Source organism: Canis lupus, chromosome 2, assembly GCF_003254725.2.
Source record: "Canis lupus dingo isolate Sandy chromosome 2, ASM325472v2, whole genome shotgun sequence".
In the NCBI taxonomy this organism is placed as follows: Eukaryota; Metazoa; Chordata; class Mammalia; order Carnivora; family Canidae; genus Canis; species Canis lupus.
This window is the reverse complement of record NC_064244.1, coordinates 54,636,971-54,652,309: the sequence shown is the minus strand read 5'-3', so window position 1 is coordinate 54,652,309 and position 15,339 is coordinate 54,636,971. Positions and strand designations below refer to the sequence as shown.

The following is a 15,339-nucleotide window of genomic DNA, read 5'->3' as shown; positions in this document are numbered from 1 at the left end:
AAATATGCTTAAGTATATTTAAAAATCTCTTCTTAAGCCATTTCTCCATTTTTGGGTTATAGTGTAAATCAAGTTTTCCTATATAACCAATTAAAATTAACAGATCAATCTGTATGTCTGTGTAAATGGTTATACCAAGTTCAAAACCAATTACTCTTTACCTAGCTTGCCTTGTCCTATCAGTAGGGGTACAAAGACACATAAACCAACAGATAAATTATATATTACATGTTTATTAAGGGAAAACTTTTATGTAAAATTTACATTTTATGAAAAAATCAAAAATATTTACAAAATTGTGTAAGATAGATTTGCATTGTTCTAATTACAACTCAAAGTAGTAAATAACATTTCTTAAAAACTCACATTTGTTAGAGTTCTGTGTTTACAAATCTGGGTTAAAGAGGCAGCTACAGAGTTTATCACTATACATAAGCAAGAACCAGCTTGCTAAATACATCTCCCATTGAAAAATCTACTGGTCTTTTTTACACCATTAGTGGATTTTTAAATGAAAAACAAAATCAATATAAACTCATATGGCTTCAAAATTGTAACCTGCACCTAATACAAATGTAGGTATCAACACTTGGTATGAAGACTGTGGTAATGAAGAAAGTGCAGAAGTTTAACCATTTCACTAATTTGTACATTTTCAGGTAATACTTGATTAAAAATAAACATGGTGAGTGTAATGGTGTCTGAAGTCCAAGAATAAAGTATTAACTGCCCATTTAAAAGCACACCAATCGCAAAGCAGTTACATTTAAGATTCCAGTAAGGGACTGTAATTGGCATTTAAAAGAGCACAAGAGTTAGAAATTCTCATTTCGCTCACTATTTAGTAAAGATGAATATTTCAGTGTATTGTTTTAATGTGTTGCTTTAGTCAAATCTAAATTTAGAATTGGGCTAACACTGAATATATTTAAAAAGCACGTACTGTGTTATATGTATTGCTAATAAGTAGATTTTCTGCTGCATTTAGTAGAGCAAGATGTTACATAAATGTCTAGTAATAGGGGTTTTATGTTCTGTAAAGCTTAACAGAATAATTAGTGGTTTTATATAAATTATCATATATAACACAATTTATCACTTCTACGTAAAATGCAGGACACTGTCATTTATCCTTATAAATAAAATTCCCATTTTTAATTATGAAACTGTCCAAAATATTTTAAGTCCTTCAATTAGGATTTGCTATAAAGTTAGGTTTTTTTTACTATTTAATATTAGTAGTTCAAGAAATGCTTAGCCCAATCCATCACTTCAGGTAATCTCCCCATTTCTAGCAGGTGGCAATTAAATAATTGGTAATTTTTCCAATCGTTGAAATGAAAACAACTGGCAGTACGTCTCCAATGCCAATAATATTGCTTAAATGTGTTCCTCACAAAACACAAAACTCATGCTTCCGACACATTCATTCAGTGTATATAAATTTCCAAAGATGAACAGAAAGAAGGGAAGGGCCAAGTGGAGAAATAAACTAGAAATAAACTAGAAATAAACCAATTGACCAGGAGGTTTTCAATGTTTGTTTTACGATTTACATACTTAGGTGGAACAAGTGAAGGTCAACTGTTTTCCCTCTGTAAACATAGGCCATTAGGTGTATTTCTTTTTCTAGTGGCTACAGTGTATCACTAAAGAAGTGAGCCAGGGTTTTGAAGTACAAATTATCCTTGAGTTACTCTGAATTCCCTTCCCAACTGAGGCCAAAGGTATTTACAGAAATGGCTATTATCTTGTAAAAATGCTTGACCACCCTAGGATGAAGAGAAGATCCAGACTGTGAGGGGACAACAGTGAGGCACATTAATGAACACAGACTGGACAGGCACATTTCTGGCTTTTGTTATTGTTTTAAAAGGCACACATTCTGTAATCCATATAAAAATAAATTAAATCTACAGCATTAATTCTTAAAAACAATCACAAATTCTATAAAGTTAACTAACTGCAGAAGTAAATTTCTCTGCTGTCTTTTGCAAGCTTATTTTAAAACACATTGCACTTGAGAATTAGAAAAATCATACAAAACACCATTTACACTTTAATAATGTTTATATGAGAATCAAATTATACATTGTTTTGTGCACACCTTGGGACTCTGGTCTGATTATTTTATGGCACATAACTCAATTTGATTGAGTATTCTAAATTAACATTATCCAAAACTTAGAATTCATGTTGTGTGTGTCTCTGTTCAATATTAAACTTAGGAAATTTCAAGGCTATCTCTGACTCTAAAAATTTATGGAAAGCTGAATTATTTTGTGCTTGCTCTCCTGAAATTTTAGGCCTGATAATACACTATAACTCAACATAGACACTGAAAGTAATGTAAAATTTCAGCCTAAGAAAACTTCATTATACTGAGAATTTCAGCAAATGTGCTTCCAGAACATGGCAGTTGATCATTAACAGTGTTGAAAAATCATTTCAGTGCTATTGCTTTTGATGACTCACTTCAAAAGTGCAATTTAATGTTTGTAATTAACATTCTCAAATATGTGTAAGTTCAAAGACATAATACAAGCTAAAATAGTGTTGGAAAGAATAGACAACACAGGAGGGCAGGCCTGTACTTCTCTCTCAAGCCAACCAGTTTCCCAGGTCCATCAATAATCTGCCAGGTATCGTCCTGAAAAACACCAAGCAGACCCTTGCGATTACACTTTCAAATGAACTCAAAGGAGGACATTTTCACTGTGAGGACAGATACACAACCCCAGTTCCCACCTGCTGTTTACAATACACTGCATCCGATCCCAGGTGTCCAGCTATACGGACCATTATTACTCTCTCCAAGGTGTGTCTCTATCTGGCATTTTGGTACAAAGGTCAAAGAAGAAATTTTCCATGACTTTAGATTATAAACTGCTTGACAGTTTAATAAACAGTTGCTTAGTAACTTACTGTCGAATAGAAATGTTTCCCAGGTAATATACAAACTTAAAATCTCCCAACTTACCAGTGGCAAACCGCTTCTTCACTAAGGAAAGCCTATAGCCAGTGCCTACAAGTTCAATATCTACTCCTGAGAGGGTATTCCCCTCGCTGAGGAATTGCACGGCAAGTGTTGTGGGTTTACTAGGTCCTTCCGAAAGATCAAATTTTGCTCTGAGGGACCCAGAACCTACAAGGCAAAGAATGCAGAACTTTAAACAGGGCAACATAAAATTCACACACACACAGAAACAAATGAATAAGATAAACTATGTCCTATGTCAAATTCATAAAATGTATACAGTAAACAAATCATTGTCCTGTTTCCAAATCAGACTTTATTCAATAGTAAACACCCCTGTAGTTGTGTATGGAGCTTCACCGTGCTACAGACACATGCTGAAGTAAGTCAAAAGAAAAAAAGGAAGTCAATGAGGACAGTTCAGAGGGAGGCCTGAGGAGCAGGAGCAGGAAATGACAGCCAACTGCCATATTACGGGGCTGGGAGAGGGAAAGAGGGAGAGGCAGCAAGGACTGGGAAAGCGCTATCAAAACAGAACATACAACTGTTCATCAGCTGCTTGTTGCCAGTAGAGCTTCTGGTCAACAGTAGACTCTTATGAACTAAGTTTTGGGGTGGGGGGGAATTCAAAGTTCTTTGTGGATTTATGACTATACGGGTGGGGTGTGGAGGGTTCAGCACTCCTAACCCCTGCATTGGTCAAGGGTCAAACTAGGTAGTTCTGAGATGCTTTCTTTAAAAAAAACAAAACAAAAAACACTTATTCAACATACCTCAGTCTAATAGTATGCCAGAAACTGTAAACCACATAATTATGATGAATATGATAAATGCTACAAAAAGCTCTCAAGAACTATGAGCAAAAAGCACAAAAAATGATGGTGAAGAGGACAATGCAAATTGCAGGCAGAGGTCACTACAGGGACAGGGAGGGGAGACCTGCACAATGCCGTTAAGGGACCTGCATACATAACAGAAGAGCCAGAGAACAGGATATGAGTGTGCAAAAGACTAGGGAGGTAGGAAAGAAAAGTCCCAAAGCTCGTTATAAGCCATGATAAGAAATAAGGAACACTAAAGATAAGGAAGACAAAACAATTTCAGGTTAGTATCTCAAAAGGGGAAAGACGTACAAGATGCAAGGCAGGGAAACCAACTGAGTCACTAAAATAGTGCAGGACTCTGGGTGACAGCTTATTAAATAAAGGATCTCAACTAGGCTGAGGGAAGGGAGAGAAGTGAACGCATTTGGAAGGTATTTCAGAGTTGGAATCAAGAAAGGGGAAAGGAGGGGGAGTCTAGAGTGTGCCTAGGCTTCTGGTCAAGGAGAACAGGTGCAACTGCTGGTAGCTGGAGCGACATTCCTGGATTCCCTACGCAGAGGCTCCCAGCACAGAGGGAAGTCTGGAGGACGAGAACGGTCCCGCCGCTCTGTCCACCGCACGGGCCTGATGGCACAGAGCGGCTGGGGGTGTGCTGCTGCCTGCCTGCTAACGCCTTAAGCCCGCCGTATGCTTGCACAGAATTGAACTATCAAGAGAACTGTAGAAGTTCTACAGCAGGCCAAGAGCAGCCACCTTGGCAATCTTTAAGCTGGAGAATTACTTCCTGTCGCTCTTCTGGGCCTAGAGCCAGAATAGAAACATATTCCTACTTTACAGTATTCTAATTGGGGTATTTCTTTCTAAAGGCTGACTAACCCAATAGAAGCACATTTAACACATTTTTCCGTTTCCTCACACACTCTGATACCTGGAGAGCCGGGGGAAACTATTAAAATATCTGGTTAGAAAATTTGTATCTTGGCAGCCCGGGTGGCTCAGCAGTTTAGCACCACCTTCGGCCCAGGGCGAGACCCCAGGGTCCCGGGATCGAGTCCCACGTCCGGCTCCCTGCATGGAGCCTACTTCTCCCTCTGCCTGTGCGTCGCCTCTCTCTGTGTGTGTGTGTGTGTGTGTGTCTCATAAATAAATAAATCTTTGAAAAAAAAATTTGTATCTTATTTTTGAGGAACAATTTCTTTTGTTAGTACTTAAAATAGTATAGTTTCATTAAATAGGGGAAAACTGTATGTCCTTTCTTGCCTGCTAATTTGTTGTAAGCCCTCAATTCAAACAGGATTTTTGGTTTACTTCTAGTTTTAACTAGGAATTTCAAATTTGTCCTCCCAGAAGCCACACAACTTGAATAAAAGCACCATTGCACCTGAAAATAGGCAACTTTCAAGTACCAAACAAAAAAGGAGGAACCATAGACCAGCTTGGTTATTTCACCAAATAGGTGATTCTCTAGTAAAAGTCTGATTCAGCATGGCATGTATAAATAAACAGCCACGATGGGTATGTTCCTCGTCCTTGATACAGAAATAAGTGAGAAAAACTGGTATGATTTTTTTTTATCACATTATGCTTAAAACGCTCAAAGAGAAAAAGCTAAGCAAAACTGGAAAAGCTAAAACAAAACAAAACAAAAACCAACAACTTAAGAAAATTTACTGAAGGTTAATCAGGCATTCAAAAGACAGCAGGAGAATTCTTTGATTAAGAGAAAATGATAATAATTAGAGACCTGATGGTCCTGGAAATTATACTTTAAATTGAGTCAGGGAAGACACTAGTGAGCAGCTAGCAGACACTTTTCCTTTGCATTATGAACACAGACGCAGATTTGGTGGGAGTAGACAATTAACTTGTTTCTCCTTAAAATGAAAAGCAGAGAAGTAAAAGCTGTTGATGGTTAGTTTTACTATAGTGATATGACTAGGACAAGTTCTCTTAGGAAGGGGGGGTAGGCAAAGAAAGGGGGTTTTTAAAGCCTGGAAGCTTCTACAGGATTTCTGGGAGGCCAGAAGGACGGTAATAACAGAATGAGCTAAAGGGTGTGTTAAATGAATTTTGTTTTATTTTATTTTAAGATTTTATTTATTTATTCATGAGAGACAGAGAGAGAGAGAGAGGCAGAGACACAGGCAGAGGGAGAAGCAGGCTCCATGCAGGGAGCCCGACATGGGACTCGATCCCCGGTCTCCAGGATCACGCCCTGGGCTGAAGGCGGCGCTAAACCGCTGAGCCACCCGGGCTGCCCATGAATTTTTTTATTTTTTTTATTTATATTTTTATTTTTTGCCCATGAATTTTAATTAGTTATTAGGTTGCTCAACTGGATAGTTCTACTTCAAAATACATAAGCATCTACACACTATTTATAAAGTTCCAGCAAACCAAATGATTTTCTTAAAGAGCAAGCATATTCAACCTAGAGGGGGAAAAATGCATTCTGATCTCAACAGGTCCACTCTTACTTAAGGTATTAACTTCCACCTAGTGGTCAATTCTAGAACTGAAGGCATGAAAATCCAAGAGAACGCTTTCCATAAAAATGCCTAAAATCCATTTTCAAGGACACTGCATTACAAACAAAAAAGCATATGCATGCTTACCTCCATTTTCTGATTTTTCTGAAATACCAGACAGTTTCCAAAAGGCTTTCATTTGTTCTGCATTCCTAGAAGAACAAAGTGTCTAATATAGTTCCTTATATATAGTTCACCAGAACTACATGGCTAAATTTACTTTCAGTATCACCTGGTGAAGATGTATTTATGATATAATAGAATGCTACATCTTAATTAATGGAAATTTACTAAATTACATAAACTGGTCAAAGAAAACTGTATAGGTAGGTGGTTGAGTACCTTCATTACTAAAGGAGAACAAAATTTTACTAAAGAGTGAAGCAAATAGGAAGAGTGTTAGAATCTCCACTCATCATTAATAATGGGAACAAAAGAGGAAGAGACAAGAGTTACTAAGACAAGTATTCTTAAAGATTTGCTAGATGCTATATTTAACCCTGCAAAAGAGTTATCTTTATTTAAGAAGAAGTTTACAGAGGCCAATTTGCCTCAGGGTGAGGTTGTACTGAATTATTCAAGTCTGGGCGGTGACAGCAAGCCTACATTTTGGATTGAGGCTACTGTGATTTGACTAATAGGATAAACAGCGTCTTTCATACATACCATGGCCATGGTTTCCATGGTAAAATGCACTGTATCTTTTCAAATTTACAAGACAACTTTGAGAACTTAGGTTCTAAAAGTTGGGACTTGAAGCAAAAATTTAGCAAGAATTCAGAAACCGAAAATTTACCATATAGCAGGGGGAAGGGACTGCATGTTGGTGACTCCTCCATCCACTGGTACCACCACCTGTATGTTGGAAAGCACACTGGGTGCCACCATAGCTTCTGGGTTATACTTGTAATCCACTCTAAGATCTGTGGTGCCAGCACTACATTTCCAGTATGTTGCAAGGTTTAGAGGAGTGGACTGAATGCCATTTGATGATACCTTTAAAGCGGGGGGGAAAAAAAAAGTGATTTTTTTTTTTTTTCCCAAAAAGTAAACAAGTCATGCTAACGATGTTTACATGAACACAAGAGGTCTTGGAATCAAAAATAATGATGGCAATATTGCTAGGCAAAATAAAGCAAGCTCATCTCAAAGTAAGAATCACTCTCAAAGTGTGGGTCTAGGACTACATACGTCATAATGTCCGAGACACTTGCGTAAAATACACATTGTTGTAGGTTCAAATGCAGAAAATCTGACTCAGCAGGTTAGGTGCAAGATCCAGAAATAAGTATATTATCAGGTGATTCTCATTTATGCATGTAACTTGTGAGTACCTCTCAACATCCAACACAGAACTAGAATTATGAACTAAAAGAATTCAAATTTAAAAAAAAAATCATCCTATAATACTGCAAGCCTAGAAATAGAATACTTCCAACTTCCAGGGTTCAATATTAATCACATGACCCACAGTAAATGGTGCAATTCTTTACCATTCTTCAGTTCTTTGCTCAAGTAACTCCTTTTTAATGAAACCTACCCTGATCACCCTGTCTAAATTTACACATTTTCATTCTTCCTTATTCTGCACTTTGCCCTTTCTTGATTACAAGTTACTATCTACGTACTATATATATATACTGTCTCTCATGCTATTCCTGGTAAATAGCAAGCACTAAATAATAAAAAAGTACACAAGAATAATGAGTACTTGGTATAAATTTTGAGCCTACTTAAGTGGCAGTACTTTTTAAAGTGTTTCCTAGAAACACAAGCCGTTTTAATACAATTACTCTATTAAAAAATCAGATAGTATGGGGGTGCCTGGATGGCTCAGTGGGTTAAGCCTCTGCTCAGGTCATGACCCCAGGGATCGAGCCCCCGAGTTGTGCTCCCTGCTCAACGGGGCGCCTGCTTCTCCCTCTCCCTCTGTCCCACCCCCTCACCCCCACTTGTGCACGCATTCTCTTTCTCAAATAAATAAATCTTTTAAAAATTCAGGTAGTAGAGAAGTATATGAAATAAGTATATTAATAAGAAAGTATACAGTAAGTGTAAGAAATATACTTGACATTCTTACTCCCAGTTGTTAACACTGTGGGACACAGCCTTACCCACCTTGCAGGCACGCACACACGGATCTCACTCTTTTTAACGACTGTAGTAATTAATTTAATGAATCTCTTCTGTGGATGCGTACCGCAGTGCTCTGTGTACAGTGCTGCAGTGAGTACCCTTTGTACCTTATCTTCTTTTTTTGCCCGTTTGTGTGATACTTGAAGAACTGCTTTCTTGAGGTGGAATTGTGGAATTAAAGGTACAACTACTTAGGGGCACCTGGGTGGCAAAGTCAGTTAGGTGTTGGACTCTTGGTTTCAGCTCAGGTCGTGACCTCACGGTCTTGAGAGCGAGTCCTGTGTTGGGCTCTGTGCTCAGGGCACAGTCGGCTTGAGATTTTCTCTTCCTTTCCCTCTGCCCCTCCTGCTTGTGTGCTCGTGTTCTCTCTCTCTCTAATAAAAAAGTTTTAAAGATTCAACTACTCAGCAATCTGACAATCTAACAGAACTGCTTTCTAATCAGCTTGATTAACTTGTATACCTACTAACAAGCAATCACACCTCTCTTAATAGAGCAATCTTGCCCATTTTTGTCAGTTAATGGGCTAAGACTGATATCCACTGTTGTCTTAATATTCATTGCTCTGATTACTACTGCTATGGATGGAACATCTTCCATAATTTACCTATCTGTTGAGTTAATCACCTTCTACTTTATAATTTATAAGGTTTGCAGTAGTTCTTTCAGTCTATTTTATATATTATGAATACTCTTCCCTCAAATTAAATACAGATTAAGAATTTAACAAAAAGAGTTTATACACAGTTGTCAAAGATCTCACTCTCTTATTTCATGGCTTCTGAGCTTTTTATTATACTTAGGTCTTGATATTTCAAGATCAAAATATGTAAAATATAGATAATTTATACACACACCTGCACATATACCAAAAGACTTCTATTTAAGTGATTTATTTTAATAACTTTATGGTTTCATCTGTTACTATTATTATATCTTTGATACATGCAGACTGAATTTTGGTTAAGGTAGGAGTTAGGGAGTCAGCAAATTTTTCCCTAAATCTCCAGCTTGATGCTCCAGTACCATTTACTGAAAAATTCACTATGTCCTCATTGCCTTGAAATGCTAATTTGTCAAATAATTAGTTTTTGATTTATTCTTAGACCCATTTCTGGATATACTGTTCCTTTGATCTGGCCATCTGCTAGTTCCAAACTACTGTAAATACCCTTACAAAAAGTTTTCCCATTAAAACTCAAACATTACTCCACATTACCATTTAAAACATTTAACTGATTACTCCACATTTTTTCTCCCAGAGAATTTGAAAATGCTGTCAGGGAGTCCCGGGTGGCCCAGTGGTTTAGCACCACCTTCAGCCCAGGGCCTGATCCTGGAGACCCAGAATTGAGTCCCACGTCAGGCTCCCTGCATGGAGCCTGCTTCTCCCTCTGCCTGTGTCTCTGTGTGTCTCATGAATAAATAAATAAAATCTTTAAAAAAAAAGAAAATGACTGTCAAGCTTCCAAACACCAATACATACACACTTCTACTGGGTTTTGGATGAGAATTACATTAAATTTATAAATTAATCCAGAAACATCTAAGCTTTTTACAACTGGACTCTTCAGATGAACAGAGTATTCCTTTATAATTCAACTCAGTAGAGACTGTGTTAGGTTTCTTCCTAATTAGTTTTTACTGTTGTGTGTCCACTGTGCCTACAGCAAAGGATGGTGTTAAATTTTTTTTTAAAGAATTTTTATTGTGGAATACTGACATGAATTTCCAGTGGACAACATAAAGACTCAATATTTGTGTATACACCACAAAATAATCACAGCAATTATTTTTTCTTAGGATGATTAAGACCTACTCTTGGGCAGCCCGGGTGACTCATCGGTTTAAGTGCCACCTTCAGCCCGGGGCCTGATCCTGGAGACCTGGGATCAAGTCCCAGGTCAGGCTCCCTGCATGGAGCCTGCTTCTCCCTCAGCCTGTGTCTCTGTGTCTCTCATGAATAAATAAAATCCTAAAAAAAAAAAAAAAAAAATCTACTCTCATAGCAGCTTTGAAATATGCAATACAGTTTTACTGGCCTTGGTCAGGACACTGTATTTTCCATCTGTATGACTTATTTTATAACTGGAAGTTTGTACTTCTGAATCTCTTCACCCATTTTGCCTACCTCCCCACCCTCATCCAAACCCTCTATCTGGCAGCCAACAATCTGTTCTCTGTCATCTCTGAGCTTGGCTTTTTTTTTTTTAAGTTCCCTATATAAGTGGGATTATATGGTATTTGTCTTTGTTGGTCGGACTTACTTCACTTAGCATAACGCCCTCAAGGTCCACCCATGACGCTGCAACTGGCAAGATTTCTTCTTTATTATGACCAAGTAATATTCCACTGTGTGTGTGTGTGTGTGTGTATGTGTGTGTGTATATATATATATATATATATATACACACACCACATCTTATTTATGCTTTTGTCTATTGGTGGACACTTGGGTTCTCTCCATATCTAGACTACTGTAAATAATGCTGCAGTAAACATGGGAGTGAAAATAAACTTAGGAGTTAGTGTTTTTGTTTTCTTTAGACAGATATCTAGAAGTCCAACTGCTAAATCATATGATAGTTCTTTTTGAATTTTTTTTTAAAAACTCCATACTGTTTTCCATCGTGGCTGCACTAATGTACATCCCCACCAACAGTACATAAAAATTCCTTTTTCTCCATATCCTCTCCAAAACTTGTAAATTCTTGTCTTTTTGATAATAGCAATTCTAACACATGTGAAGTGATACCTCATTGTGGTTTTGACTTGCATTTTCTTGACTAGTGATGTTGACCATCTTTTCACGTATCTGCTGGCCATCTGTGTTTTCTTTGGAAAAATGTCTATGCATACCTTCTATCCAATTTATATCAGATCGTTGGCTATTGAGTTGTACGAATTCTTTATATATTTTGAATGTTAACCCCTATCAGGTTGATTTGTAAATACCTGCTTCCATTATGTAGGTTGCCTTTAACTTTTTCTGATCATTTCCTTTGCTGTGCAGAAGCTTTCTAACTTGAGATACTGTCACTTATTTTTCCTCTTGTTGCCTTTGCTGTTGTGAGTCTGACTCAAAAAATCACTGCCAAGGCCACTGTCAAGGAACTTAGCTACTTTTTTATTCTTCTAGGAGTTTTATGGCTCCAGATCTTAAAGTACATTTTGAGTTTGAGTATGGCATAAGACAGGGGTCTAGAGCTGTCCAATTTTTCTGGCACACTTATTGCAGAGCTATCCTTTCCCCATAGTATACTCTTGGCATCTTTGTTGCAAATTAATTGAACATGTATGCACTGATTCATTTCTGGACTCTATTCAATTCTATTGATCTATGTGTCTATTTTTGTGACCACATCATACTGTTTTGACTAGTAGAGTTTTACAATACAGTTTGAAATCCAGGAGGGTGATACCTCCAGCTTTGTTCTTTTTTTCTCAAGATTTCTTTAGCTATTCAGGATCTTTTGTGGTTCCACACAAATTTTAGTACTGTCTGTTCTATTTCTGTGAAAAATGGCTTTGGAACTTCAGGGACTGCACTGAATCTCTAGATAGCTCTAGGTATTTTGGATATTTTAACAATATTAATTCTTCAATCCATGAGCATGTAATATCTTTCCATTTATTTGTGTCATCTTCAAATTCTTTCACCACTGTCTTACAGTTTTCAGTGTAAAGGTCTTTCACCTCCTTGGTTAAATTTATTACTACGCATTTCATTCTTTTGATGTATTTGTAAATGGGATTGTCTTCATTTTTGTACAGCAGTAACGAACAAGGCTTTTGGATATGGATTTTATATCCTGCAACTCTACTGAATTTGTTTATTCTCAGGTTTTTTTGGTGGAATCTTCGGGGTTTTCTATTTATCACACCATCTGTAGTGACAATTTTACTTCTTCTTTTCCGATTTGGAAGTGTTTTCTTTTTCTTGCCTAGGCTCTGGTTAGGACTTAAAATACTATGTTGAATTAAAGTGGTGGCAGTAGGCATCCTTTTCTTATTTCTGATCTTGAGTATGATGTTACTTTGGGTTTGCCATATATGGCCTTTATTCTCCTGAGATACATTTACTCTGCATTCAGTTTGTTTGGAGTTATCATAAATGGATGTTGAATTCTGTCAAATGGTTTTTGCATCTACTGAGATCACATAATTTTTACACTTCATTTTGTTAGTGGTGTACCATGTTGATTTGTGGAAGTTAAACCATCATCCTTATACCTCTAGAATAAATCCCACTTGATTGTAGTTTAGTCCTAAATTTTTGGCAAAATTGGCCTATAATTTTCTTTTCTTGTGATGTCCCTGTCTGGCTTTGGTTTCAATGCTGGCTTCATAAAATGGAACAGCTGCCTTTTCTTTTTTTTTGGGGGGGGTGGTGGTGAACAGTTAGGGAAGGACTGGTATTAATTCTTCTTTGAATGTTTGGTAGAATTCACCAGTGGGGCAGTGTACTCCTGGACTTTTGGTGCCAGAGGTTTTTGATTACTGATATAGTGTCTTTACTAGAAACTGGTTTGTTCAGTTTTCTACTTCATCAGGATCTAGCTTTAGAAGGCTGTATGTTTCTAAAAATTTATCTATTGCTTCCAGGTTGTCCAACTTCTTGGCATAAAATTGTTGATGGTGATCTCTCATGACCCTTTATATTTCTGTGGTATCAGCTGTAAGGTCTCCTCTTTTATTTCTGATTTTGAGCCCACTTTCCTTTCTGGTGAGTCAAACTAAAAGTTTATCCATTTTGTTTATCTTTTAAAAGAACCAGCTTAGTTTTCTTTGCTGTATTTTTAATCTGTATTTCATTTCTGCTCTTTGTTACTTCTGTTGTTCCAACAACTTTGGGCTTCATTTTCTAGTTCTCTGAGGTGTAAAGTTAGAGATTTTTTGTTTCTCAGGTAGGCATTTATTGATAGGAACTTCCTTCTTAGAACTGCTTTGGCTGCATTTCAATAAATTTTTGTATTGTATTTCCATTTTCATTGGTCTCAAGAGAAGTTGTAATTTCTATCTTGATTTATTCATCAACCCAATGGTTGTTCCAAAGCATATTGTTTAAACTCTATGTATTTGTGAATTTTCCAGTCTTCTTCCTGTAATTGATTTCTAGTTTCATATCATTATGGTCAGAAAAGATGCTTGATATGACTTCAGTCTTTTAAAATTTATTGACTTGTTTGTGGTGTAATATATGATCTACCCTGGAGAATGTTCTATGTGCACTTGAGAAAAATGTGTATTATGGCTTTTGGATGGAATGTTCTATATATAGCTTTTAAGTCTATCTGGCCTAACCTATCTTTTAAGAACAGTGTTTCCTTACTAATAATTCGTCTAGTTAATTTTCCCCATTCTCACTGGGGTGAGGTGGTATCTCATTGTGGTTTTGATTTGTATTTCCCTGATGGCAAGTGACGCAGAACATTTTCTCATGTGCTTGTTGGCCATGTCTATGTCTTCCTCTATGAGATTTCTGTTCATGTCTTTGGCCCATTTCATGATTGGATTGTTTCTTTGCTGTTGAGTTTGATAAGTTCTTTATAGATCTTGGATACCAGCCCTTTATCTGACAGGTCATTTGCAAATATCTTCTTCCATCTGTAGGTTGTCTTATAGTTTTGTTGACTGTTTCTTTTGCTGTGCAGAAGCTTTTGATCCTAATGAAGTCCCAATAGTTCATTTTTGCTTTTGTTTCCCTTGCCTTCCTGGATGTATCTTACAAGAAGTTGCTGTGGCCAAGTTCAAAAAGGGTGTTGCCTGTGTTCTCCTCTAGGATTTTGATGGAATCGTGTCTCACATTTAGATCTTTCATCCATTTTGAGTTTATCTTTGCGTATGGTGTAAGAGAATGGTCCAGTTTCATTCTTCTGCATGCGGATGTCCAATGTTCCCAGCGCCATTTATTGAAGAGACTGTCTTTTTTCCAGTGGATAGTCTTTCCTCCTTTGTCGAATATTAGTTGACCACAATAGCCAAACTATGGAAGGAGCCTCGGTGTCCATCGAAAGATGAATGGATAAAGAAGATGTGGTTTATGTATACAATGGAATATTCCTCAGCCATTAGAAACGACAAATACCCACCATTTGCTTCAACGTGGATGGAACTGGAGGGTATTATGCTGAGTGAAATGAGTCAATCGGAGAAGGACAAACATTATATGGGGAATATAAAACATTCATTTGGGGAATATAAAAAATAGTGAAAGGGAATAAAGGGGAAAGGAGAAAAAATGAGTGGGAAATATCAGAAAGGGAGACAGACCATGAGAGACTCCTAACTCTGGGAAACGAACAACGGGGTGGGGGAAAGGGAGGTGGGAGGAGGATGGGGGTGACTGGGTGACAGGCACTGAGGGGGGCACTTGATGGGATGAGCACTGGGTGTTATGCTATATGTTGGCAAATTGAACTCCAATTAAAAAAAATATGTAAAAAAATAAAAATTAAAAATTGAAGTGAAAAAATTAAAAAAAAAAACTAATAATTCGTCTAGGTGATGTAAATGGGGCATTAAATTCCCCTACTGTACTACTATCTCCTCCTTCTGGGACACCTATAATGTCAATGTTAGTCTGCTTGATATTGCCCCTTTAAGACCCTTGAACTATCCTCACGTTTTTCATTCTTTTTGCTGCTCTAATTGGGTAAGTTGCACTGTCTTGTCTTCAAGTTTATTGTTCCCTTCTGCTTCATCTGGTCTGCTGTCAAATATTTTTCAGTACTGTGACTTACATTTAGTACTTGATACTTTCTTATATTTTAAGTTCTCACTGTGTCCATCCATTCTTATCCCAAGTTCAATGAGCATCTTTATCACCATTACTTTGAATTTTTATCACGCAAATTACCTACCTCCATTTCAG

The 15,339-nt window shown here is 37.1% G+C and overlaps 1 protein-coding gene across 5 annotated transcripts in view; it reads right to left on the bottom strand.

Annotated features, from left to right (window-relative positions):
• Positions 1-213: 213 nt before the first annotated feature.
• FCHO2 (FCH and mu domain containing endocytic adaptor 2) overlaps positions 214-15,339 on the bottom strand; it is a 120,783-nt gene continuing 105,657 nt past the window's right edge. For all 5 annotated transcript variants that reach the window (XM_025448365.3, XM_025448368.3, XM_025448366.3 and 2 more), the window contains 4 exons: positions 7,126-7,325; positions 6,417-6,481; positions 2,981-3,145; positions 214-2,650 (listed from right to left, as the gene is read on the bottom strand). In XM_025448365.3, the coding sequence (XP_025304150.1) occupies positions 2,628-2,650; positions 2,981-3,145; positions 6,417-6,481; positions 7,126-7,325 (453 nt within the window). In that variant the 3' untranslated portion in view covers positions 214-2,627. The remainder of the gene's footprint in view (positions 2,651-2,980; positions 3,146-6,416; positions 6,482-7,125; positions 7,326-15,339) is intronic.